The following is a 27,343-nucleotide window of genomic DNA, read 5'->3' on the forward strand; positions in this document are numbered from 1 at the left end:
CTTCTCATTAGAAGTTTTTATATCATTCAAGCTCAGATTCTATCATGAAATGGCAAAGAGATAATTAGAAACATCAGTCCAATCAATATGAAGAACCTCATCCATTTTATATGTAAAGTTTTATGAGGCATTTACTAACTGTCAGTCAAAATCACAGGAGCACTTTCTGTGAGTTTTCATGTGAGTGTAATTTGACTTGTTCTCACATGGCACTTGGCAAGCATGTCTGAATTTTAAAACACATTGATTTGGAATTACTTACAGGTGGCGGCCTATAACAGTATTGATTGCAGACAGGCGTTTTGACAAAATGTCTGGAAAACATTTCACATTGATTTAAAGTTTCTCAGAGCCCGTTATAAAGAAAAGCCTTGCATCTAGCTGTAATTATATGCAGCTTTGTGTCGTTCACTTATGACCTATTCATCCAGCACACATAATCAGCATATAATTACCTTTGACTTTAAAGGAGACTGAGAATAGTGCGAGGCAAAACAGTTTATTGAAATAACTGAGCTTTTCTCATACTTCGAGTAGGTCAAAAGAATCCAGCGTCTGTGGATAAAGTTTCTTCATCTGTTTTCCCCAGAGCAAGAGAAATGTATCAACCCAGTGATGCTAATAACTAAAGCTATCAACCAAATCCCCTGCTATTGATCAGTCCTTTCCTATGTGATTGAGACATATGGCAAAACGGTGGCCATGATGACAAACAAAAAGACAGACAGATGGAAAAAAAAAAAAAAAGTGGAAACCAAATCAATAATGATGACTGACAAGATGAAGCTTGGGTGATCAGTATTGTGCTCTCTTAGAATAAATAATGGAGAGCAGAATGAATCTACTTCACTGTCTACACAGCTAATGCTTTTTCTCCCTTCTTCCCACCATGATTAGTGATTTGCCCTTTTGTGTTACATCTATCTGTCTGCAACAGTGTACTACTGGAGCTCAGACAGAAGAGGACAAAGGAAATCTGAGCAGAAACATTATGCTGGTGAACTGTATGAGCTAATAGAAGTTCCTCAAAGAAAAGCTTTTTACATCCAATTTATGTAAATCTCAGAGCAGTAAAATGTTTCTGATTCAGACAGAGAGATTAAATAGTTCTTAAAAGGTGGGGTCCATACATCCATACCTTTAACTAAATAAGAAACAAGGGGTCATTTGAGGCATCAGTAGGAAAAGTATAAGATCATTTTTGGTACAAGTGAAAGAGAAATTGATGTTTTTTTTTTACTTCACAAATATAAACCACGTTATATTAGTTAAGAACACGCAGACAGGTTTTTAAATTCAGCATGACTGACACAAATCATTGTTTCCAACTTCCCACATTAGAAAGCAAGATACTCCTTATCCCTGCAGAACTTGTTTAACTGCTTACAGTTAATTAACCACATTTTTAATAGTGACATTTTGCCAAATCCATCATATTACCTTATTTTTATATTATATTACATTTATAATGCCCCATTATTACTAACAACATTACTGCTGCTACTGCTACTCCTGCTACCACTACTAACAACAAAAACAACAACAACAGTAATACAAATAATAATACATCAATTAATCAGCAACAATAATTATGTTGCATTGTTCAATGTCCCATCAGCCTGCCTCTTATGTTCCTTGCATACTGACTGAGTCTTTTGTATCTAAGTTGGTGGTGTGATGCCTTTATGGGTAATTGCTTATTTAATAATCTCCTTTACAGAGGCAGAGTGACTATTAAATAAACATTAAAGTTGTGGAGCATGAAACCAAAACAAGCAGCTAAAAGATGCTGAATTGTTCCATATAGAGTTGAGGTGATAATTCTCTGTAGGTTGATCACTCGTAATTAGCAATCCTCTGGCATACATTCAGTCATTTGATCAGCGAAGCTTTCAGCTCAGAAGACCAGAGATGTGTGTAACACAGACCGCAGTAAAACGGCATGAAATGCTTTTTTTTAGTCATGAATCGATGTCAATAGTTCCTGGCATCATGATCTATGGTCTGTCTGTCTACATGGTTTGAAGGGGTTTGGATCATTTGCCCACTGACGGATCATTTTTCTGCCTCAGTTCAGTCTGTCTGTCTTCATTCATTAGCATTGCCTGTGATGCTGCATATACCATGCATTTAACACTTCACACATTCTGCTAGAGTAAATATGTTGAACCAACAGCTTTTAGAAAGCTTAACATTACCTTTGGCAGGATGCTCAGCTCATCTGTTGCAGCCAGTGCAGCTGCTCGGAGCCTCTTTTTTTTTGTTTTGCTTGACTTGCTATTGGGAGATAGTGTAGTAGCAGTATGTATACACTAAATATCAGCTCCCCAGTATCAACTGCTGGCTGGCCCTTGAGCATGGGATCTTGGCTCTGCTTATTTAGTTGAATGAATTATTAATGGCTCACAGATTTTCCACAAGTTGAAGCCTGTATTTTTTTTTTTCTTCTTTCCCAGTGGGCTCGATGTAGACTGCATCTCCACAGTACTCTTTCTTTTTCTTCCAGAGCCAAACGAAAGACTGTCTGTCCACTATCTGGTCACTGGATGGGAAGAAGAAGAATCTTTGACCTTGGAAAATGAAGATGTTGTTGCCATGGGAACTGTTAATCCTTCTGTCACTCAAAGAGTGCCTCTCTGGTAAGATGCCGAGTCAAGTTGCCTTTCATGACACATCTGATATGCAAACATCTCTCACAGGGAGGTTTGAGTCTTTCTCATGCAAATTTAGGTTACAGCTTCATTTGAAGGGGAATGAGAGTTCTCTCAGAAGGGATGATCGTTTCAGTAGCTTTCGTATCTGGGCAAAATCTACAAACACGAAGAACATGACCAAATGTCTAGGTCTCAGTTCAGTTTGAAAGAGCTTAGCAAAGCATTTCAAGGCAAATAAGAACCACAGTGTCAGACGTCTGAATTTAGTGCCGTACATTTTGTTACTACAAGATAAAGTCATCACAAGGTCAGACTGTGAAACTGCCACGTGTCAGAAGATTGACTATTATAATGACATTTTGATCTCAGTTGTCAACTGCAACCAGAGTTTAAATTTTCTCTCCAGAGCAGCATTGATAAATGTAGCTCACTCTCTCTGGGCTTCTTTTTTTATGCCTCCCTGTTTTATAATGCAATTTTCCTGCTTTATGTACCACTGCTGCCACTTACATGAAATGTGGCAAAGCTCTATAAAAATCCACACTAACTCTTTTCTTAACTCTAATTTATTCTGCACACCATCCTCAGAAACACAGATCCACAAAATGCTCTGTTAGCTGAGAGAAAGGAAGAATAGCGTCCGCCTTTAGTCCTCTAATGCCGGCATGAGCTGCAGCTAAGGAGTTAAAATCTCACTAAGCGCTCACACTTGTCTGAAGAGGGTAACTTTTGCCGACTAAAAAAAAACGAGTGAGATTTAATATTGCTAGTCACATTTGACGGATGTACTGTATGGTGAACTCAAGCCAACCGTTTACAAGTCATCAAACAAATACATTTAAATGTATATATTAGTATATCGAGTGGGGCCTATTGTATTATTTATAGCTCAATTTCCATTGATTTAGTATCTCATCTCATGTCAGCAGTTTTGTGGTACAGTATATGTGCACGCGGCAAACACAAGAGCAGAGAAAAAAGGGTTATGCACATGGCAGGATAACACGCTGCCCGGTACACACACATCCTCATTACTGATCTCACATTTGTATGGATTCCCATGAAACCTAATTAAGTGTAATTTGTATGTGTGTGTTCATGTGTGGTGGTGGTCAGTCCAGTTGGTGTGTTTACAGGGTAGCATACACACAAACCCACTGATCATTTCCCAGGTGAAAAAGCCTAGCTATTAAAGGTTCATTAATTTGTTTAATTTAAAGGACACTGCAACCAGGGTAAAAATGAAACACCTCCCTCAGAGGCTGGGGAAACAAGGCTCTTACCTGAGGCAAAGACTCCCACTCATTAGGATGATGATAAGGGAGGGAGTACTCTTTGTCCTATTCAAGGTTAGAGATGTGTAAAAAAAAAAAAAACATTTCATCAAGTGCACACAAATAGAAATGAATGTTTTCTTTTAAAGAGGATTGCTATGATGTGCAGTTTGGTACTGTATATGACACACAGTGTTAGATCAAAAGGGAGGCTGGACACCAGTCTGTGTGTGTGTGTGTGTGTGTGTGTGTGTGTGTGTGTGTGTGTGTGTGTGTGTGTGTGTGTGTGTGTGTGTGTGTGTGTGTGTGTGTGTGTGTGAGTGTGTGAGTGTGTGAATGCGCATCTATTGAAGAAATGTTAGATTTCACAGGAGTAATTAGTGCAACATCAGTTAATTACTCCTGTGTATTGATAGTCTGGCTGGAGCTAACCAGAACAACAAGCTCAACTGAGCTGACACACAGGCCCAGGCAGCATGCAGCTCTACTGCTCCCTAATAATTATAAGCTAAGCATAGTAACTGATACACTGATCTTGTCAACACCTTCACAAACTTCTCCTCCTTTTATTAACATGAAATAAAATTGAATAAATAAACCATAATGTATTTACTGGCATAAGCCAGTGCCTTGTTTACATTTGTATCAACTTTAAATGAGATGAGGCTCCAAGCCTCGTTTGTCCTGTTAAATTTACCACAGTATGCATTAAAAGCTTTCTAGCATTTCATTGGACAAAAGCCTTTCCTTTCTTAAACGGGCCTTCAATTGTAAAACATATACAAAAACAACAGGATTAGAGGACAGGGTGTACACATGTACTGTATAACTACAGTGACTGAAATAGAACCGTTTTACTGTACATTATGACTGACAACAACTGGTAGCTAATTAAACCACTTACTTTTTGCTGGTACAGCCACTGTTTTCTCTGGAACTGATGAGAAGTGGGAAGTGGGAAAAGGGTGATTGATCAGTACAACAATTATGTTCTTTTTCTCCATTTTCTGTAACTCCACTTACAGTACAGTTCAGTAACTTCATAAATAACGATAATAAAAAAAATGGCACTGCCAATGTCAAGCAACATAAACCAGACTTTAGAGGGGAAAAAAATATCAAACTTTCAGTAAATGATCTGGATGTTCCCCAGAATAGGTTCTTCTGTTGTCAATGCCTGATCGGTCCAGCAAGTCCAGTACAAATTGGTTCAATCCTTTTTTTTTGGTAATCCTGCTCACACATAATCATAACCTCCTTGGTGAAGGTAAAAAAAAAAAAAAAAAGTGAATGTGGGTGTATGTAACTGACTGTGAGAAAGATAATAGACACAATGACTGGTGTTGTCGACCGCATAGAATATGTCACTTAGCTGTTACACTACAGGGTTATCTTTAGTTAATTGCTCTCTCATCAAAGTGCATTATCTGCCTTGTGACATGTGCATAAGAGGTATATTAAATGCAGAATCCACTCACAGAGCCACGTTGGCAGCTAATTATATGGATGTAGAGTTTATATACAATTTCCTGAATGATTTATTATTGCATTAATTCAGTGTCACTTGCTCAGCATCATTGTACAGCTAATGGATTTTTTTTTAACACAGAGAATACACGCCATGGTCCTGTCTTCACCCAGGAGCCCAGTGACAGTATCTTCCCACTGAGCACTGACGATAAGCAGGTGTTTATTAATTGCAAAGCGAAGGGAAACCCGCCTCCACACTACAGGTAAGTGTTTGGACTGACCCTCTGACTACAGGGTGAGATTATAGGGTGAACATCATTGATTGCTCTACTGAGCTTTTTATGATAGCTGACTGTTCTACAGTATTGGCTACATTAATATTTAAGTGTGTGGCCATTCATTAGATGTAGGAGAGCAGTTCGTGTGGGATGTTTTCTGGTTCCTTTCCAAATGATTTGAACTTTTTGATTTACTGTATTCAAAGGTGGAAGGTGGATGGCAGGGACATAAACACAGAGTCTGAGCCAAACTACAGTCTCGTAGAGGGTAACCTGCTGATCAGTAACCCTCACGTCATCAATCATGGAGGAGTGTATCAGTGCATCGCTGGCAACGCATTTGGGACTGTTGTCAGCAGAGAGGCAAAAGTCCAGTTTGCATGTGAGTGGACGATTTATTCTTACTTTTGAGTTTTTGTATTATTTAAGAGGCGTAATACTGTGTTGTTTTTAAATTGATTTGTTAGGATATTATGCATGACTGAATTTAGAGCAGGGTGCCAACTAATGGTCGTATTCTTTATAAGCCAGTCAGTTGATTTGATTGGTCTGCACTATAACAAATGTCCGTGACAAATGCCCATAAACAAATATTTTACCTTGTCAGACCAACAGTTCCAAAGATACTCAGTTTGATAAGTACTGTAAGTTGTTTTATTTACATGGAAACGTACAAAGCTTTGGAGAATAATAAAAGGTTAAGAGATGAGGAAAACGTTCCACCAGGAGACATACAGTAGCACAGTGTAAACACAAACATCTGAGGAATAGATCAGAATAGAGTACAACTGGAAAACAGAAAAAAACAAAACAACTTTATCTTCATTGGTGGCTTAAAACACCCAAGAGAGTCTCCTGATCTGAATCCCGGGGGAAGACTGTTTCACAGCCTCGGCCCCAGAACAGCAAACACACTGTCCCCTTGTGTTTTCAGTGTTGAGCGAGCAGACCTCACTCGCAGGACCTGAGGGGCCCAGCAGAGGTATAAGGCATTAGTAGTTCAGTGATTTGTTCTGGAGCAAGACTATTGAATCGGATCCTAAATTTGATCAGAAGCCAGAGCGAGGGCATCAGGACTGAGGGGACATGAGAGGGAAATGAAGCCTCAGTGAGACATGTCACTGCAGAGTTTTGGACTAAATGTATCTTGGCTTAGGCAGAGACGAAGACCAGTGCCCTCCATTTAGCCTGAGCAGGAGGACAGAAAAGCATGGACAACCATTTTAAACTGCTGGAGGGCATAATTTTTTTGCTATATTCCTCCAATCAAAATAGCAAAAAATGAAAAAAAGCTTATTTTTTGGAAAAAAGTCTTTCTTAATAGTAGCTAACAAGCTGAGATGTTGCAAATGTCAGTTGATCTGATGTGAAAACCACAACATACGTTTTACTCTTGTCCATCTGTTTTCTATCCAGGCATTGGTATCATGGCAGAATATTACTGTAAGCTAACGTAGCGTTATTTTGCTAATACTAATAATGTTTCACTTATCATGGATGTTCTATATAGTTGTGTAACACGTTTTTAAGAGGCATGCTGAGATGCCATGTGTCAACAACATTTTTTTATAGCTAGGAAATTAACTTTAAGCCTTTTTTGCACTTCACAATATTATGTTTGCAGATGGTAAAAGACTGGAACTCCATTAGCCAATATCCATGTTTTTTATTTCTGTGTCTTTGAAACCTGATGAATTCAGGTTTGAAATTTAAAGTATGTTTTTTCTTGCCATTGGAACAATTTCTTTAATTACCCTTTTTTTTAGTGGCAATGAGAATAAAAGCATACTGTTGTCACAGCTATGTCTGTGGCTTTCCTCACAGTCACTGCAGATTTTCAGATGCAGGGAATTTATGGTTTATGAGATTTTCTTTGTATGAATCTCCATCAACGTACCTAAGATGCCTGTATGTCTTGCTTTGGTGGTATTTTAATCAAGTGAGGTCTGATTTGACCTCGGCTGATATTTACTTGATCCCTCCTGGGACTTGGTTGGTATTTCTTAGACTTTAGGACTGATACGTCTTCAGCTGTTTATTCTCTCACGCAGCACAGCAGCATTTAATTAAAGGTGAAAGTAATCTCTTAAGCTTGATTGGTGCACCCTTTGCCTGATCTCCTGTGCGTGCTGCGATATTAACTAGGGAATCTTAGCTTTGACTCGTAAGCAATGTGAACAAACAGGGAGCTATCTTGTAGAATGGAACGCCCTTTCCTAAGTATCACCTCTGGGTAAAAGTTATTACATCTGCCAGACCCTGAAAAGTTACATTTTTTTCATTTTATATATTCAACAGTCCTGCAGAACTTCAGCAGAAAATCAAGGAACATGGTGTCGGTGAGAGAGGGTCAAGCTGTGGTTCTGCTCTGTGGCCCTCCACCCCATTATGGAGGTACAGCTCTCTGTCTTAACACTCCCGCATTGTCTGCCGTAGTCTCACACTCCTGCTTGCCTCAGCAATCTTTATTGTTCCTCACCCTGTTGCTTATTATCTCCCTGTAACACTGCTGTGTCTCTTTTGTTTTTATACCTTCCCTGCCTCCACTCTCTGCTGCTCTTCTTTTTCAGACTCTGACATCCTGTTTTCCACTCACTTCTCCTTATCTGTCAGACGGGGAACTTTTTTATGATCAGTCTCCGCTCTACCTGCTCAGACCCATGCCTTCACATCTATAGTTCATAGCCTCACACTTCTTAACCTTGAGCCCACTTTTCTCGCCCATATGATCTGTGACCATGCTGTCATCTATAAAGTCTCCAGTGCTCCACTTCACCAACTGTCAATTTTTTTTTCTCTCTCTCCCCGTCGATGTGGGCAGGTTATCTGTGGGTAATAAAGGCTGCTAGTGGCTGCTGTGGCCAGGGGAGCATTTATCCCATGGCACAGCTGTGAGTCGGCTCATGTGTCTGTGCGCTGCTGATTAGCAGACCCTCAAAGTGGTCTGCACTCCTGCAGCCATTCGGTGCCCACCAGCACAATTTCACGCCAGCGTACCAGCCTTTCTCCGCTTCTGTTTCCAGCTGAATCCTGCAGCCACGTGGGATTCCACACTTTAGCAATTTGCCCTCCAGCTTTCCCTCACTCCCTCTTTAAAAGCCTCCATCTCTTTATTTTTCCTCTTAAACAGAGTGTAGTCACACATTTGATGGGATTTGCACCACATGACAATGCTACAGTAGCTTGAGGTGCTTTAAAATTGAAATAAAAATGTGCATTTTTTCTGATTATTGGCATTTGGTCTAAATTATGTTAAAGCTTCTTTAATGCTTGTTGGTGCACCACTTGAGGGATACAGTGATCCTTATTAAAAGAGGAATCATCTGAGGCTTCCTTGTGCAATCAATAGGTAAGTGGTCTAAAAGGAGCCGTGCTGAGAGTTAAACTCTGTCAGAGGACATGAGATTATGTGCCTGCTAGTCCTCTGTTGCTGTGAGACTGCAGCTCTTAAACAGAACCCCGTCTCTGATAGTCCCTAATCATGAAAGGTCTGTCAGTTTCTGCCCTGACTTTCCCTGTAATGATTTTAATTCAGTGTGTTTTCCCTCAAGGAAGTGAGTGCTACTTTTTTTGACGTCTGCCCAGTCAAAGGAGTTGACCGCAGTATTGTCATCTGTGTGATGCAAGAGGGCTGCACTAATACCCAAGTTTGCCCCTCAATCCCTTCAGACATCTCTCTCCTCTCTCGCTCACCGTCTCTCTTCCTCTCTGTCAGTGTGTGAGTTTTACACTTCTGCATTGACATTCTTATCCCATTCTTTCTGTTCATCATTTTGACATGAATCCTGTTTGTTGGAGATCAAGTAAAAGTGATATTTTTACAGAATGTAACTGTAAAGTTAGACGATTAGGAACCAAAAAGAGAGCATGTGACCATGCATGCTGACATGTTTTGTGAATTCCATCTTCGCTTTGCTAAATTTACTGCGAAACCAGCCACAGTTCATAGACATCTATTCTCTTTATATCTCTACACTATAAGGATTTCACGGAAAGAACCAAAACCAATATGATCAGACTCAAAACAGCATCAAAATGTGGGTGTGTTGCTTCAGGTAACTGGGAGACAGACCAAGAAAGCAGGTTTGAGTTAAGTTGAGTCATGACTCTGAGCACTTACAAGATACCGAAACACCACACAGCAGATAGGCTACTCAAAAAAGAATTTACGATTCTGGAGATGTACAAATGCAGTCTTTCTTTTTTTTTTTCTTTATCGATTATTGCAAGAAACACAAATTGTTGCATTGTGTTGCTGCAATGTTTCACAACGTACAACATATTTACCAAAAGAACCTGCATCGTCTCTCCAGAGCCCATCTGAGTCCGAACCCCAGCTGAGCCAATGCACCGGTCCAATTCAATAGAATAAGGGGGCTGTGTTATTTCTCACAGCTGTTGTCCATCTCTCCCTCTTAATACTTTCCAACTTCAATATCCTGTCTGTGGCACTGAGACCTGAGCCGGCTCAGTCCTATCCAAGACATAACTCTCTTAAAGCAGATCACAAATATATTGTTGGTGAAATAAGGTGAAACCATTTTCCAAAACAGCTGGACACTCTCGTTGTTTTATTTCAAAAGTTACTCAAAGTTATAAAGTGCTGTCCGACAGATGGGCGAGGGACTATATTTAGGTGTGGACCACTGTTTTGTGTGCATATGAATATTCACAGTGTATGTTTAGAGTCTGAGCTAACAGCCTTCTTGACATGAGGCTAACTGCCATGCTGTCATCAGAAATATACAGATGAGGGGGTGCTCTGGTGACTGAGTGGTTACAGTGCATGCCATATGGCCTATTGAGCTTTTAGCTGGAAGTTGTTGTATTGATTTCCCCTCGGACATCTACTGCATGTCTACTCCCCACCGTCTCTCCCTATTTCCTGTCTCTCTCCAATGCAATCATTAAAGGCATTAAATGATCCAAAATGATCATTTAAAAAAATAAAGAAATATACAGATGAGCCAAAATGTTATTAAGACTGGAGGATGAAGCAATAATGTGGATTGCCTTATAGCAATGGTAAAGTGAGGGATATATTATACGGTAAGTTATTTGTAGTCAGTGCATTGCCTGTGGTAGAAATGGGAAAGCAACACATGTCTAGACCTCACATAAGCAGGCTATGGCTACTCAGGCATTACTTAGCAGGATTATGGAATTTGTTGACAAGAAGAAAAATATTGAATATCAGCAGTCTTATCCCAAGTCATCTTAGATCTACTATATTCATGGCAAATAAATAGAATACCTATTTGTAATTATATATTTTCCCATATGTGTTACAGGTCTTGTCCTTTTAGATTATTTCGGAATTATTTCTATCTCCTTTGTGCCTCAATATCCACCGGTCATGATCTTTTGTTTATTTGTTTTCAGAGATCAAATATTCATGGGTTTTCAATGGACAGCGCAGCTTCCTGCAGCAGGATGCTCGACGTTTCATCTCTCAAAGGACGGGCAACTTGTACGTCGCCAAAGTTGAAGCCTCAGACGAGGGGAACTACACGTGCGTGGTGAGAAACATGATGACCAACACCACAGTGTTCAGCTCTCCAACCCCCGTGGTGGTGCGGAGGGACGGTAAGCACACACTCAGTTTTCCTCTGCTGGCTCCTGGTTATCTTGCGCACTGAACTGACACACGCTGTTGAGAGGAGACCGAGGCGCAGAGATAAATTGCTTGTCTCCACTGTGACACTGTTTTTGCTTTTGCTTACTAGCAAGGTTTCTCCACCACGCTAAAAACCTATACGTACAGGGTTATATGTATGAGAGGAGCCCTCTCTATCTGTATGAAGGTACATATTTACATAACCAGAAATGTAGTTTGCACTGACAAAAGTGCATGCAGACTCACACACCGAGCAAGGAGCCTGCCACACACACTCGACCCCATCAGGACTGTTTATGTGTACCACTTCAGATTTGAGCTGAGGCAGATATGTAATCCAAACTCATCCATCCGCTAAGCCAAACACTGTTGTATACGCCGTCAACACGCGCACTCGCTCTCTGCCAGTGTCATCCGCGCCATGGCTCTTAGATTCAATATGAATTACACAAAACTGCATGTCCATGTTTTGTGTTATGACTGACGTGATTTGCTTTTATCCCTCATGCAGTGGTGATGGGTGAATATGAGCCGAAGATCGAGGTTCAGTTTCCTGACATGCTCCATGTCTCTAAAGGATTATCAGTGAAGCTGGAATGCTTTGCCTTAGGAAAGTAAGTAGATAGATAGATAGATAGATAGATAGATAGATAGATAGATAGATAGATAGATAGATAGATAGATAGATAGATAGATAGATAGATAGATAGATAGATAGATAGATAGATAGATAGATAGATAGATAGATAGATAGATAGATAGATAGATAGATAGATAGATAGATAGATAGATTAGCACAGTGCATCTCTATCCCTCACATTGCATTGCCAAAATCTGTGATGTGGACAGACATCCTCTATTATTACTAATAGACTAGAGAACATGGATGCTCCCGTGTGCAGGAGTATGTGTCCAGCGTGACCTTTTTGTGTGTGTGACCTCTGCAGCCCCGTGCCTTCCATCTCATGGAGAAGAGCCGATGGAAATCCTCTCCCTGGCAAGATTAAAATCAATCACTCCAGTGGGGTTCTGGAAATTCCATATTTTCGCCCAGAGGATGCTGGTGTGTACGAGTGCGTTGCCGAAAACAGCAGAGGACGAAATGTTGCCAGAGGGCAACTTATATTCCACAGTAAGAAACCATGTGTACTTTTGCTTCCTGTCTTTCCTCCCTAATCTTTTTTGTCCTCAATCAATACTCTTTAACATCCAGCACTTAACTACACACAAACATGGCAGCAGTCCTTCTGTGAAGTGCATGCGGGGGCATTTCTTGTGTGAAATATACGAAGTGCTTTATTATCGGTTCTATCTAAAGTAATTGGTTTGATTTCTCGGTATGAAATAGCCTTATAAAGCCAGGATAATCTGGGCTTTATTTGTGCTCATTATCATTATCTATCTCATGTTAAAGATCTCCCCAGCACACTGAATAATTCTTTTAACCCAGTGGCTTGAAGTAGAAAATGAGATTACTCATGTGTCAGGGTAGGTTTGTAGATTCAAAAGGAGCTGGCTGGGCTTTGAATTAAGTTATTTGTATGATGTAAGAAAGCGCTGTCTACATCAGTGAATACACGGCTTTCTTCTATAGGCAGAGAGCAGAGAGCTTCCATCTGCTATGGTGCATGTGTGGATACACAACTAATAAAAAAAGATGGATATCAATCTGCAAATTAGGTTTTATGATTTTCAGAGACATAGCTTGACTTCAGTGGTGTTAAAATTAGGCTGTAAGTGGTTGTTGACACAAGGCTTTGGCAAGGCAATTTTGTCTGTGTAACACATCTCATACAAAAAATAAATTCAAGTTTGAACACATAATACATACAAAAGGAACGCATTTCAAAAGACAGAAACTGTTATAAAATTAAATTAAACACAAAGTGCTGTGTGAAAAATCATGAGAGAGCATAAACTGTTTAAAGGTCGTCACAGCCCAGTCAAATCCTGTCACCTTCGTTTATTCTACCTCTGTTGTGCAAAGAAAACAAAACGCCACTTCTCTAAATTCAATTTCTGACTATGTTACCAAACTACTTCTGAAGAGGCAGAAAGGATTTATTTTTAAAAAGAAAATCATCAATATCCCTTGGTCTTAAGCTACTGTTAGGGGTTTTACACCGGCAGGGCTGCGTGTACTTCAGACCAAAACAAAAAAGTTCAGAACCTGAAACATCTGTTCTCAATGGAACCAAAAAATAGTTGTGTTTTCCTCATCAGTGGGTGTGTCATATTCTAGGCTGTGAAGACAATCAGGAAGGAGAAGAGGGCAGCAACTGACAATATGGAGAAAAAGAATTTGCAATGCTCTGCTGAGGAAACAAAATGTTTGCTAGCGATTTGGGCATTTATAGAATTTTAAGAAAAGCTAGAGAGCAAAACAAAGAGAAAGCAAGTTGTACGCCAAACTTGTGGAAGACATGGCCAAGGCTGGTTTCATTCCAAAGTCAGAGTCAGACCAATAATTAATAAACTTAAAAAACTGAGGAAGAATTACTGAGACAGCAAAAAAGCCATTTTGTCGCTGTTGTATTTACTTCGCCCGAGTAACGCGGAGAAACATCCTCCCACTTTGGTTCTGTTTAAGCTGGTGTGAACACAGAAAGCACCAAGGTTCTGAGACTAGTAGTAGTCAAATGTCAAACTACCCATTTTATTAATATAATACAACACAATACACACTCCCCCACTGTTGTAGATTCTTGTCATTGTGCATACTTTTTAATATTCCTCATATCAGTCAGAACAACCTTGAATGGAGCATTGACTCATTAGAAATCATTCAGATGTCGTGATAAACAATGATGAATAATTGCACGACTGCTCTGTACAAAACAGTAAGTTCAGGGTTGTTAAGGAGCAATATTATCCATTGTGTAATTTTGAAGTGGTGAAAATTGCTAGGAAAAGTTATTTTTGAAAATAGACTTTTTATTAGAGCACATATTCCCCACAGGAGAGTTAAGAGAGACGACACCAGCCTTTTTTTTTCACTTTCAGCCAGAACAGAGCATGCATTCCCTCAACACCCTGTTTGGGACCAGATGTTTCACCTTGATTCTGCCGCCTTTATAGCTGTAGTGGACCACATCACATGGGGCAACCATCCAGATACCTCAAAAACATTGTGTAACCTGCTTAAATTCACTTGGACACAGACATGAATCATACCTTTCAACAGCAGATATCACTCTGCCCATTTTACATGGAAGTTTGTGTATGTGAATATACAAAGGCTAGGGGCCTCGTCACGAGAACAAGCTGTGTGAGTAGACTGAAACAGAAGAGGCACAGAGAAGGGATTCAAGAGCATTTGTCATTGGAGTAAAATTTGTCTTTTTACTGCTTGGTAACATTTTTGTGAATCAAACAGAGCATGACAGGAAGCCTCACAGGGCAACAGTTATGTTAATGTTCAAATCCCTTAATGTGCTGAAATGAGCTATTTACATCAAGTTTGTCCTGCTCTGAGAATTTCATATTTTTGGTTTTCAGAGAGAGACAGAGGAGAACTTTGTTTGATCCTGTTTATTTTGCTTTTGCTTGTGTTTTGCTGATGGAGCTTCAAGCACACACAGCGATTAGCTTGTTCAGCGCTGTTGTGAAGTGAACCTATCGGGACTATGATGGCTCGGTGCTGAAGAGAAATGTGGGTGTCATCTGCGGAAATTTGGATTTGATTACTTCAGTTTTGCATAATGTTGCCTAATGCAAGCATGTACAAAATGAATATGTAAATGTTGTATTATTGCTAAAGCTTGCACTAGCTTAACTGAAATCTATAACAAGAAATTATAGTACAAGTTGTTATTTCTTCATAATTTATTACAAAAAAATGTGTTTTTATGGTTCAATATTAGTTTTTTTATGACATTGCATGTTTTAAAGGAGATTACTGTAGAGGTCCTACTGTGATTATTGCCACCATGATTTTGTGTCAATTTATTATTAATAAACCATGACCTGTATCCATGTGTGGCCCCACTAGCTTTTTGATGCAAAAAAAAAAAGTTAACAGCACAGCCTAAAAGGCCAGTCTGAGGAACCTCTCTGTTTGTCACCTGTAAAGTGCACTTCACCCCTTAAAGTGTAGTCTGTGCATTTTAAGATCAGGAGAGAAACGAGCCGGGCGAATTGTAACTGATTGCGCATTCAGGTTTTACATGAAAAATTCTGCCCTCCTGAGAGGCAATAAACTGAAGTAAACAACACAGTTTTATTGAAGAACGAGGTCGTGGTGGGACAGACAATCCACAAAGACTTGTGGAAAGCTCCAATGAATTAGTTAACCAAAAATAATGTAATTAATAAAAGCTACACTACTAAAATAGATTCTGAACGTGACATGAATGAAAAATATCTTAAACTTCAGAAGACCAAATAAGGAGCAGACAATGGTTTGTGGTTTTGTACTCATTAAACTTGAACTTTAGAACCAGTGTTAAAATCCCTGTAGGAAGAAATGTTTTGTTTTTGTTTTTGCTTTTGGAGATATCATCTACATTTACCACAATATTGTTGAGAGACATCATCATCATCATCATCAACATGATCGTCATCATCATCAGCCCCTAACCCACTCCTGTCTCTCACTTCCTCTAATTGTGGGACAGTTATTTCTTTGAGTTACATTTACTTCTGTCTTTTAGTTTGTTGACCCTGGTTGCTGTAGCCTAATAATACAAGGAGGCCCACGGGTCAGGCTGTATTGTAATTTAATGAGAAAATTTCATTTCTTTTCTGAACTTGGTTATCTGAAATCCCACTGAACTATGCCTACTGCACAATGCACCTTGAGGTCAGTCCCAGGCACTAGCTGTGTAATGAGCTGCTGCCCTAGTAATTCAGGAGCTAATTACACGCAGGCTGTGAATGCAAATTGAATGAAACAAGTAGTGCAAATTTGCCATGGTCGCTCATCTATGTAAATCTGACCCAAAGACTGCAATACCAGTCCAGCTGTCAAAACAATACTTAGATTTACATTGAACACATGTTCCAGCTTTGAGAAACAGAGCTGAGGGGATTTACCTGCTATTTATTGTAAAGCATATTTTAGTTCCATAATGTATATTGTCAGAAAAAAAAATCATTCAATCAATCAAATTAATTATCCATTATACATTTCAGATATTGGTTACATTACATTAAACATACTATACAATTTTGACATTTCTGTCAATAAATATTCATATTCATTTGTCTTCCCCACAGATGTTGAACATCTGCAGTGGGTCCAGACCTTGAAAGATGCTCATATGGCAATAGATGCAAATCTGCAGTGGGAATGTAAAGCTATCGGTAAGCCTAGACCTGCATACAAATGGCTGAGGAATGGAGAGCCACTGACAGCTGAGGTAAGACACTACACTAAGTTGATATTTACATATTATATCATGCATATTATTACAGTATAAGAATAGGGACATTCATTGTAATTTTATACAATATTTATGAAATAGATATGCCAGAAACTAATTTTAGAAGTACCATTCACATTGTAAAAAAAAATGTAATACTATGCAAATGATAAATGTTATCCATCCATCATTGAACTGACCTGATTTTCAGGGGAGGATCCACGTGGAAGCTGGTAAACTGACCATATCCAGGATTAGTCTGTTGGACTCTGGGATGTATCAGTGTGTGGCAGAGAATGAACATGGAGCTGTGTATGCCAGCGCTGAGCTCAAAGTTGTAGGTAAGCACTTTGTTTGCCCTGTATCATTTACAATGAGCTGAACCAGAGGCAAGGCAGAGATGTGCTGTATGTACATTGTGTTGTTCCTGCCTCACATCTGAAAGTAAACACATGAATAAAAACAGACTGAACTGGCTCCTTGCTCAGCCGCAGCCGAGGCTCTGTCATTTTCATAATTCCATTTCATTTCCACTCTGGTGGTGAAATATAATTTTTATAATTGCCGGTGGTGCACTTGACATTTTGGCTGTCGCACAACTGGTGCCTGTCCATAACATCAGCATAATGACCTTAACACGGGTCTGTTCCTCAGCTTCCCCACCTGACTTTACCCGGCGCCCCGTGAAGAAGGCCACGGTGATCCAGCGAGGGGGCGAGGTGGTCTTAGAGTGTCGCCCTCATGCTTCCCCCAGAGCCACAATAACCTGGTGGAGAGGAGGCGAACTGCTAAAGGACAGCAAGAGGTAGGGTATTGTTCTGTATGCACCACTGCTCATGCCACTGTCGGCATCTGTTAAAGGGCTTATTCTTGTGATCATGTTCATTTCTAGGACTCATTGTTATTTATGCTTCAGCCCAAGGGCATTTTTGTATGGAGGACTAAAACTGGCATAAACAACAATAGATAAATAAACAAATAAATACATGAACAGATTAATTAATATGCCATCAAATGCACCACAAAATATATTAAAAATAAATACAAACATTAATTAAAAATAAATACAAACATTAATTAAGTAATAAAGTATGACAATAACTGGTATTTTTAAATTTGCTCATGTTCTGTTTATTTACCTATCATATTAATTTTTCTATATGTTCCCATTATTATTTGAATTTCAAATACATTTACTTATTTATCATTTAATTGTTTATCCACTATTATTATAATTATTTCACTTTTGTTAAAAAAGAGTTTTTGTGCAGCAAGAAACATATTTAGTAATGTCAGGTCAACACAATAGAGAAGATGACGATGTTGCTTGTCACAGGTTCCAATGTGTTTGTGCCCAGTGCAAGACTTTGATCTGATCTCTTCTCAGCGAATGTATTGATTTTGGCAGCTTCAATCCTCTATATTGTGGAAGTGAAAACAGCCTTGTTTATTAAAAAAAAAGTTTTCAGATCAACACTTTATTCTTCACACAGATTTAGACATTGTTTTTTTGGCAGACATGCAGAAGTTTTGACTGATGCCTTTTTAATGGATGTTAGACAGAGGCCGTGATCCTGTGTCTATCAGTTATATATCAAGAGCACGATATGATTTAGCTGTTTGAATCTTCAAAGCTTCCAGCGACCCACAGTTTCACAGCTCTTCAATGCAGTCAAAGTGCTGAATGTCGGACAGACTTCCTGTAGGGTCACCGCTTGTGTAAAAAGCAAGAAAAACAAACTAACTACTAACTTGAGTGGAACTCTGTCTCGGACTACATGACAAACCACACTATTGCATGATTTAAGGTCTGCAGTGAAATCTACAAAACGAAAGACACGGTTTGCAGGATGCACTCTGCCTTCACAGAGATTAATACACACAAAAACAACCAGCAGAGTTGGAGCACAGCATGAGAGCTCCTTTCATTACATCTTTTGTGGAAAAGACAGGGAGGAAACTTTTCAACTCAGTTCAGAAAGACGAAGGCTGAGCTACTGGAACTGCTAAAAGGTTCTAAAAATTTCCAAAAGGTTAACAGAAGGCTTCAATTGAGCAGTCATCAACAGTCAGTGAAAATTGCTTTCCAGTATAAATCCACTTTCAGCACTGTGGGAAAGCTGGTTTGACCATCTCACACGTGGTCCAGGCTCCATAGCTTCCACTGTTGAAATCATTATGACAGCATGTTAAAATAACATTGGAGCATTTCTTTACTGAGAGGAAGGAAGGGCATGATTGGAAGTCTTGGTGCCCCCCACACAACGTCGCTGTTCAAACTACCTCTACATTATGACGCATACAATTTAAAGTGTTACCTTTGTGTAAAACATCATTAGAAAGCTTTGTCAATCTCGAGCCCTATAATTAACTTAATAGCATCAATCTTCTCTGAGAGCCAGTTGCCTTTGAGCCATTCAGGCAGCATGAACATTGCACGTTGAGAGTTGCAAATCTTTTTTGATTTTGATTTTGACTGATTTTAACAGAAAGTATTGTTTTTTTTCTATTGTGTCCTGAGTTACATTCTGTATGCATTCCCTATCCCTAAACCTAATTCTAGTGTCTGACCTCTAAAATAGCCATTTAAACTTGTGGGGTCAAACATTTGATCTCCACAAAACTGTCGAACCTCATAAGTATAGTGGTCTGGCAAATTTCAGATCATACAACACACACACACAAACAGCAAAATATAAGACTTGTAGTACATTATGCCATTATCTCAACACCCCGATTAGCCATGGTTAAAACAAAACCACTATCATCACTGACCAATATTAGTTCAGCCAGGCACAACTTACCACAGTAGGGAGCATCAGTGGCAGTGAGTCATCTACCTGGCACAGCTGACAGTCACCTGCTATGAATGAAAAAACAGATTGCTTCTAACCATGCTTGGAAAGAACCAAAATAGTACCTTCATATTGAATTTTCTAAACTATAACACACTTGCACTGGAGGTAACAGACAGCCCTTTGCTATAGTGTTAAGATATGCTCTATGGTCTATAACTTATCAAAATAAGTCTGTTCTGAAATAAGATGGAGCTGTTTAGCACCTTGCAGGGATCTTGATCTGAAAGTAACCAGACCAGCAATGGCTTGGTTGGACTGGAGAAGAAGTTCAGTATTGGGCTCATCTGCTCGTCCACACCAGTGTCTGAGTCGGGGAAAACTTGGATATTTAGACAATCCACGAGCCAACTGGGATTTGTCCCATGGCCAGCGCACCTGAGTTATGTTCTTATCTTTTTCTTTGTTACACGCCTCTAGAGACCCTTGGAAGAACTCCTGGAAGGGTGATTTTAGCTGAGGGCTACATATGACACTTTGCTACCTCACATGTATTCATATTCATTTAATTTATTCAACATCAGGTGATACACAATTATATTTGAATCTTTTAAAGGGTGGATTATGTCTCTGTGTGGTAAATTATGTTTATTAAGGTACTAGAACTAGGAATTTTTTTGTTTAGTGTCTATTTTTTAACTCTGGGATTCATCCACCTACTCTAGTTTTCTTGGAACAGCTCTTGGGCTTAACCCATTGACCTAAAAGTACACTCTTTATACAACTTCAGAAAGCCTCCTAGTTCCTGCAAAGTTTATATTTGTGAAAATACAGTACAAGGTTTCCACCTGACTGCAGAAATATTCTGGTGAACACAGTTGGTCCTGTGGTAACTGAACTCTCTGAACTGATTTTTTTCTCAATCTTCTGTCAGGAAAATTGAGTCGAGTGTGGGATTCTATTGAAGAAAGTTTCTTCTGAATTTCTCAGATTTGCTTCACAAGAAAAAGTTACAAATGGTAAAATCCTTGCTGTAATAGCTGCATCAAGGGCACCTGATATTTCATCGTTTCTTTTTTCAGTGCAAATGCTTATGATGAATCTGAAAGTTTTGCTGGGAATTCATTAGTATGAGCTCTGTATGTGAATGCAAGAAGATGAATCGTGCTAGCTCAAGTTTGCCAGGACGAGACGTCAGCAGAGTTTTAAATAATAATATTTTTTGGTTAATACAGCTTCTGCTCTTTTAATTCAATGCCAAGATATGAGCCAACGATACAAACACATATAATTAAAAGTGTATTTGTGACTCAAATTGGCTTCAACTTTAATCTCACTCTGTTAATTGCGATTATCTCTCTTGACTAGAAAAGTCCCTGTGTCTCAAGAGCTGTTCATTCTCTTTGGAAATAACCAAGCAACTGCATTTCCTACTAAGATACATAAGTTATTAGACTTTAAATTTTTTTTTTTTTCATGAAGGGCAAATCCGCAGATTCTAAAATTATTTGTGACAATCTGACCAAAATATCCTCTTTCCATTTATTAACACCTTGACATGTGCTGCCTGTTGCATAGCGTTTATGTGTCAGATGAGATGTGAAGTTTATATCTGCTCTCTTGGTGTTTTGTTTTTGTTTTGTTTTTTGTTTTTTTTCCCTTTCTCATTTTCTTACAGGCTCAGATCAATATGTACAGCCAGCTTTCCATAGACTTTCTGTAACTCACTGCAGCTCCCTCAACATGTGACCGGAGGGATTGATTAGTTATCATATTTTCCATGGGCTAGTCATGAGGAAAGGGAGAAAAATTACCTAGGCATTACCCAGGCTGCACATTTGGACAAGAATAGAAATCCACAGCATGGAACGGAGCCTGTCTACAAAGCAGATAGTTCTTCACGTTTCTATTTGTTTTGCAGCTCATTGCCCCTCAGGTCATGTTCTCAGTGCGCCTCCATCCCTCAGCGCTTGATATTTTTGTCAATAAATCAGCGTAAAGCACCCTGTGTCAGACATGCTCTCTGGATCTCAGCTCAGCCCAAGTGAATACATATTTATTCTTGGGAGCCAATATGAAATTGTTTGATTTTTGAGCTGGCTGCTCTCAGTATTTCTATTTGATTTGCTGAATCCAAAGGTCACAACAGGAGAGCATTATCTGCCTCGTTTATGCATGTGTTTACATGCTTTACAACTTGCCTGTCCACAACTACTTCGCTGAGAGAACTATTCAGGCTAAAACATGAACTATTCCAGGCTAAAATCTGAACTTTGATAAACAAGGGCATCATCTCCACACGAGATGTGGGGGGAACGTGAACTCTCGTGTTTTACAATCTGAGTTCTTTTGCTCTCATTTCTCTTTTTTTCTAGCTTACTACCTGAGAGCTGGGTTGATAAAGATGTTGACACACTTACCTAAGCTGTGAAACGCATTCAGGAACAAAGAGGAGGGTACAACAACAACAACAACAAGTAGTGTTGTGAATACATACGTTCTCATACAGGCTGCCTTACCTCATTGGTGGCAGTTATAGGACAACATTCAGCCTGAAAGGAAAACCTGCAGACACCACTCAGGGTTAAAAAAAAACTAAAGAATATAGAGTTTTGTATCAGAAAGTATAAGAAACTAGAAATTAGTGTTAGTTAGTGCAACAACAAAGAGAGGTTTCGGTTTACAAAGCTTTCATATTTCTGCCTCCGAAAGCCAGGGATGGACACATTATGTTTTTGTGTTGTCCATCCTGCCGTCCCAGTAACTCAGGAACACCGTATGGGAATTTTCTTCAAGTCTGGATTCAGGGATGAAATGATAAGATTTTGGTTGTTTAACGTCAAAGTTTAAGGTCAGAATGACCACACAAAAAAGTCTTTAGCCATAATTTAACACGTCAAACAGTCATCATGACAAAAGTTCACACAAAAATGGGGTGGTGTTTAGCTCAGTTAGTCCCATCACCCATGTGTTGAGGCTATAGTCCTCACTGCAAAGATGGTAGCCATGTTGAATTACCATTATTATGGAAAGCGCAATTAATAATTGAAAATCATTTTTAATCATGTAACTGTTGCACATGCAATTAAAGCAGAAGTAAGTGATATATTTGTGTTAATATAAGTCTTAAATAGTTATATCTTCCGACAGCAATCACTTACATAGAGTGTTTGGACCGAAACACGGGTCTGTCAGTCACTCTGCTCTGCTCTGAGTCGAGGAGAAAACATTTATCGTATCCTACAGTTTTTATCCAATGAGGAGAGAGAACGGCATGCAGGGCTGTGTGTGCAGCCAAGGGACGCCGTGAATGTGGTGACGTAGGGACGAGGACTGTTATGGTGCGTTCAAGGAAACTCGTGTTTTTCCGACCTGTGAAGTCGTACCAGTTCGATCTGGTACGAGTTCACGGGTCGGAAGTTACGAGTGGCAGTTATAGTGCACTTTCACAGGTAAAACAGGTCGGAGTGGGTTGCCTGGAACGCTACAAAATCGTAAGTTGTGACTTGAAGCTGTAATTTACGTTTTCAAAAGCCTGCCTGGAACGCAGCATTAGCCAAAACGACCGGATCGCTTACTTCTGCTTTAAGTCACACGCTGTTCTACCTGTACAACAAAAAGGTCAGCGTTCCTACAGTATGTTTAACTGTTACTTTAGTCACGTGTCTTTTAAGCGCTCATCAGACGCCCAGTTTATTTCCCCTGTGAGACATTTTGTCAGGTTAGATGCCTCTTTATGCATATCTTCTCGGGAATGGTTTGAAGTGTATTGATACTATCTCCACATGTTGTGGAGTGATAAGGCTGCAGGTAAAGATCGCATTCAAATTGTCTCTCCTTCGTGCCTCTCTCCTCTTCCTGTCGCTGTTCTGCAGCTCTGGTGGCCTGTTGTGTATCCAATTAATATGTGCATTTAAGCTTTTGTGCTGTCAATATTATGCTGAGCCTACAGCAGATCTCTTCTGCCTCAGCTAAGATAATTGTTATCTTCTGAGGCATGCTAAATAGACTTTTGGAATAGATTCCGAAGGCTTCTTTCAAAATAAAATAAATGGTTGGGGGGAAAAAAAGTTCAAATAGCTTCAGAAATGAGACCGTATTGCAGCTAAGAAGTACTCATTTGATTTTTTATCATTGCTTTTCATTCAATTAAATAATTGATGAAAAAAAGAGATGTGCTGTTTCAGTTTTGTCATTCTCCTCAGACAGACTATCATGGAGGATGGGACTCTGCGTATCACCAACATCTCCAAATCAGATGGCGGCAGATACATGTGTGTGGCCAGAAACCACTTTGGATCGTCCAGCAGCACAGGAACACTGGTGGTTAAAGGTATTTCTCTCTCTCTCTCTCTACATGTTTCCACAACTGTACCTTCTATGCCAAGGGTTTAAACTTTTGTTAAAGGAAAGAAATACCAGCTCAAGCATGAAATTGATAATGAAATATATAGCCGTTTTATGTTCCTGGCGGTTTGACAGATGTATAAGTCATCCATGGTTTTGTCAGCTGTGAGTTATTGTTCATGTAGCAGAGTGGGACAAACCACCACTGTCTATGGCCGTGAGTGAAGAATATTTCCTCGCCAACATTTAATTTAAAAAGAGCTACCGTAGCATTTTCAGATTTGGGTTTTAAAATAATTATGATTATAGTGAGAGAGAGAGACAGAGAGAGAGAGAAAGAAACCCTTTTTTCTTTCTAGTTGACATCGTGATTGCAGTGTGTTTAATTATTCATAACTGAGTTATGGGAGGCATTCGCTGCCTAAGTGAAGTTATTTAAGGTCACTTAATTATACTGGTCTATCTCATGATTCTGGGCAAATTAAGCTTTATTACCTTCTTCATTTGGCTGGATTTTATTGAAATACAGTGTTACATACAGTAACAAATGAACTACCCTTTTTTTTCCCCCTCTCCCATACTGCTGCAGAACCCACCAGGATCATAGTGCCCCCTTTGAGTTTGGATGCCACCGTGGGACAGAGCATCGTACTGCCATGCGAAGTGTCCAGTGATTCGTCGCTGAGCCCCACCTTCAAGTGGTTTTTCAACGGCAAAGCCATTGATTTCAGCAGGCAGGAGCACTTTGAAATGATTGGAGGGGTATGTGTGGTGTGGATGAACAATTGTTCTTTGTGATATTAGGTTAAAAAAGAAATGTACCAAGGGTATGTCCTACATTGTTTTTACGAGCTATAGCTGGTATTGACGCGTCTAAGAGCTGCACTTTTCTGCCAGTTTATGCCTCTGATGGTCTTTGATAAAGCAGAGAGATGATTTCTTTGTGTAATGCATTTCCCCAAATGCTTCTAAAACACCTAAATCTTAAAAAATCCTCGATTTAAAATATTGTATTGGATGGTAAGAGGTCTTGTAATCCAGGAGAGCCTCTGTGGCTTTTCATGGTGATTAGAGGAGCTTTAGGAAACATTAATGAAAATGTGATATACTGTAGACTGCATTTCTTCCCTGCGGTCTAGCAGAAAACCAGAGAAGGTCTGACATTTTTTGAAATACACTCGCCTGTTAGCTATGAAGTTTTGCTACTGCTACATAACCAGTGTTAGTTTTAACAGTTGCTTACTGACCAGTCTCGATGAAGTGATGTGAAAATAACAGTTTGTGGTTTAAGCTTAGGACCTGCACAAACTGTTTTGATATATAAACAGTCTTGATGTTGTCAGTTGACATGTGGGTTAGGACCAATCTGCCTGTCCTGGCAATAATATGCAAGAGATAAATAATCAGTAAACATTAAGACAGAGCTATCTGATTCCCCGTTTTCAGTCTTTATCCCGGCAGAGGTGCTAGCTGCAGCCTTACACACACCCTGCAGATATTGATGTCAAACTATTTTATTACATCTTCTTTGCTGTGCTACTGTATATAAGTGGTGGTAACCATATTGAATTGCCCCTAGAGTGCAGTCTTTATGCAAAACTAAGCTAACTCTACAAGGCTTTCAGAAAGCACAGACATGAGGGTGTTGATTTAATATAAATACCAAAATGTTCCTTTACGGTAAATAAAGCTGAAACTGATGAATGAGGGGCAGCATGGTGGTGCAGTGGTTAGCTGTCGCCTCACAGCAAGAAGATTAAGGGTTCGATTCCCCAGGCCAAGAGCTTCTCTATGAAGTTAGCATTTGCCTGTGTGGGTTCTCCCAGGGTTCTCCAGCTTCCTCCCATAATCCAAAGACATACACCTGGTTTATTGGTGACTCTGAATGTGTGTGAGCATGTGAGGTTGTTTGTCTCCATATGTCAGCCCTGTGATTGTAACCCGCCATCGGCCTACTGTATGTCAACTGGGATTGGCTCTTTCGTCCTTGCGACTCTGTATGGATAAGCTCTATAGCCAAAGGATGGATAATTGTATTAGAGCAGAAAAAGCTGGAGCAACTCTTGTTTTAGGGTTTCATCTTTAAGCCCATGTGTGAAAATCTCATGCTCCTGCTTTAATTCAGAGATGCCAGGAGATGTGTGTGTCGTGTCAGAAGGGAGAACCTGTAAACAGCGATGACATTTATCCTGCTCTGAGTTAATCTCACTGTATGAGTAAATCAATCAATTCCTCCCTAAACAAAAGAGCTTAAATTTTTGTGATTACAAGATTTATGCTCCCTCTCACTGAGCACACCAGGCCCACCTAGGTCGCTTTACAGCACTGACATTTGCACAGTGAGAATAATCACAACAGCTGTGTAACTTGCCTTCACTTTTTACACAAAGGGACTGATTTCTGAGTTGCTGTATTATGTTCAAAGAAAACTTCTGAAAATCATCTGCATGTGTGTGTGTGTGTGTGTGTGTGTGTGTGTGTGTGTGTGTGTGTGTGTGTGTGTGTGTGTGTGTGTGATATGTGTGTTTGTGTGTGTACACGGCTGTAAAGTGCAGAAAACAACTCTGACAATTTTTGCTAGAGCTTTTAATCTGAGCTGTAAGAATAAAGTGTAAACAAAGCACTGATCCAAAGAAAAAACTGTTTCAAAACAAGTTATTTTTGTGCATCTTTCCTTACAATATGAAGGATTTACAGCATATGACTGAGAAGAAATTCAGTGTCTTCCCAGGATTTTCTGTACTTCTCCTTTTAACTCTGCAACTTTTGTGTTTTTCCTCCTCTCCAAGTGGCTAACAGGGATATGTCTCTGTCATTAGGGATTTGCAGGTGACCTGATGGTAAGGAACATTCAGCTGAAGCATTCTGGGAAGTATGTGTGTATGGTACACACTGAAGTCGACACTGTTTCAGCAGCAGCAGACCTAATTGTCAGAGGTATGCCTGTTCCTCCTTTCTTACACTCTCTGTCATTTTCTAGCACTCTCTGTAGAGGTTTTCTGTAGAGATGTATCACCACAGTGTTGATTTTCACACACTGCAGGGAACTACTTTAATAGACTTGCAGACTGACAACCAGGTACCTTTTTAAAAGTATGCAAATATAATACATTTTTTGTACCCAGTAGAAATTGGGACAATTTGATATGTTGCCTTGTGTATACAAATCCATACATGGTTATATTGTAGACATGTAATGTTGTTTACATTCCAAACCCTTCGTGCTAGCTTATGTTGATGTTATTTGAAGTCCAAAAAATATGTTTAAAATTAAGAAATGAATAAGAAAAAACATTTTATGCGTGTTGTTTTTGAGCATTAACTTAATTATAAAAATGTATTGAAATGGTCACAAACTGTTATACTATATAAAAAAAAAAGTTACTACAGGGCAGTTGTATTTCAAATACTGTGGAGTGCTTTACCAATTGTTGTAGAAAGAGACCTGGGGCTCTATTCTCGTAAACTAGCGCAGGCGCAGCGGATCAGGCCTGCGCCTCGCCTTCGCTTCGCCAACGAGGCGCGTCCAGGAGCGGTTTGCAATT

The 27,343-nt window shown here is 39.5% G+C and overlaps 1 protein-coding gene across 1 annotated transcript in view; it reads left to right on the forward strand.

The window, feature by feature from the left end:
• Positions 1-2,578: 2,578 nt before the first annotated feature.
• Positions 2,579-27,343, forward strand: part of cntn6 (contactin 6) — a gene marked incomplete at both ends in the record, with an annotated part of 42,482 nt that continues 17,717 nt past the window's right edge. Inside the window, 13 exons of the mRNA XM_083972762.1 lie at positions 2,579-2,639; positions 5,538-5,661; positions 5,883-6,058; positions 7,975-8,070; positions 11,059-11,262; positions 11,805-11,907; positions 12,241-12,425; positions 16,511-16,653; positions 16,868-16,997; positions 17,311-17,461; positions 23,657-23,784; positions 24,388-24,560; positions 26,618-26,735. Coding sequence (XP_083828888.1) covers positions 2,579-2,639; positions 5,538-5,661; positions 5,883-6,058; positions 7,975-8,070; positions 11,059-11,262; positions 11,805-11,907; positions 12,241-12,425; positions 16,511-16,653; positions 16,868-16,997; positions 17,311-17,461; positions 23,657-23,784; positions 24,388-24,560; positions 26,618-26,735 — 1,792 coding nt within the window. The remainder of the gene's footprint in view (positions 2,640-5,537; positions 5,662-5,882; positions 6,059-7,974; positions 8,071-11,058; positions 11,263-11,804; positions 11,908-12,240; positions 12,426-16,510; positions 16,654-16,867; positions 16,998-17,310; positions 17,462-23,656; positions 23,785-24,387; positions 24,561-26,617; positions 26,736-27,343) is intronic.

This window comes from Trachurus trachurus (assembly GCF_905171665.1).
Source record: "Trachurus trachurus genome assembly, chromosome: 5".
In the NCBI taxonomy this organism is placed as follows: Eukaryota; Metazoa; Chordata; class Actinopteri; order Carangiformes; family Carangidae; genus Trachurus; species Trachurus trachurus.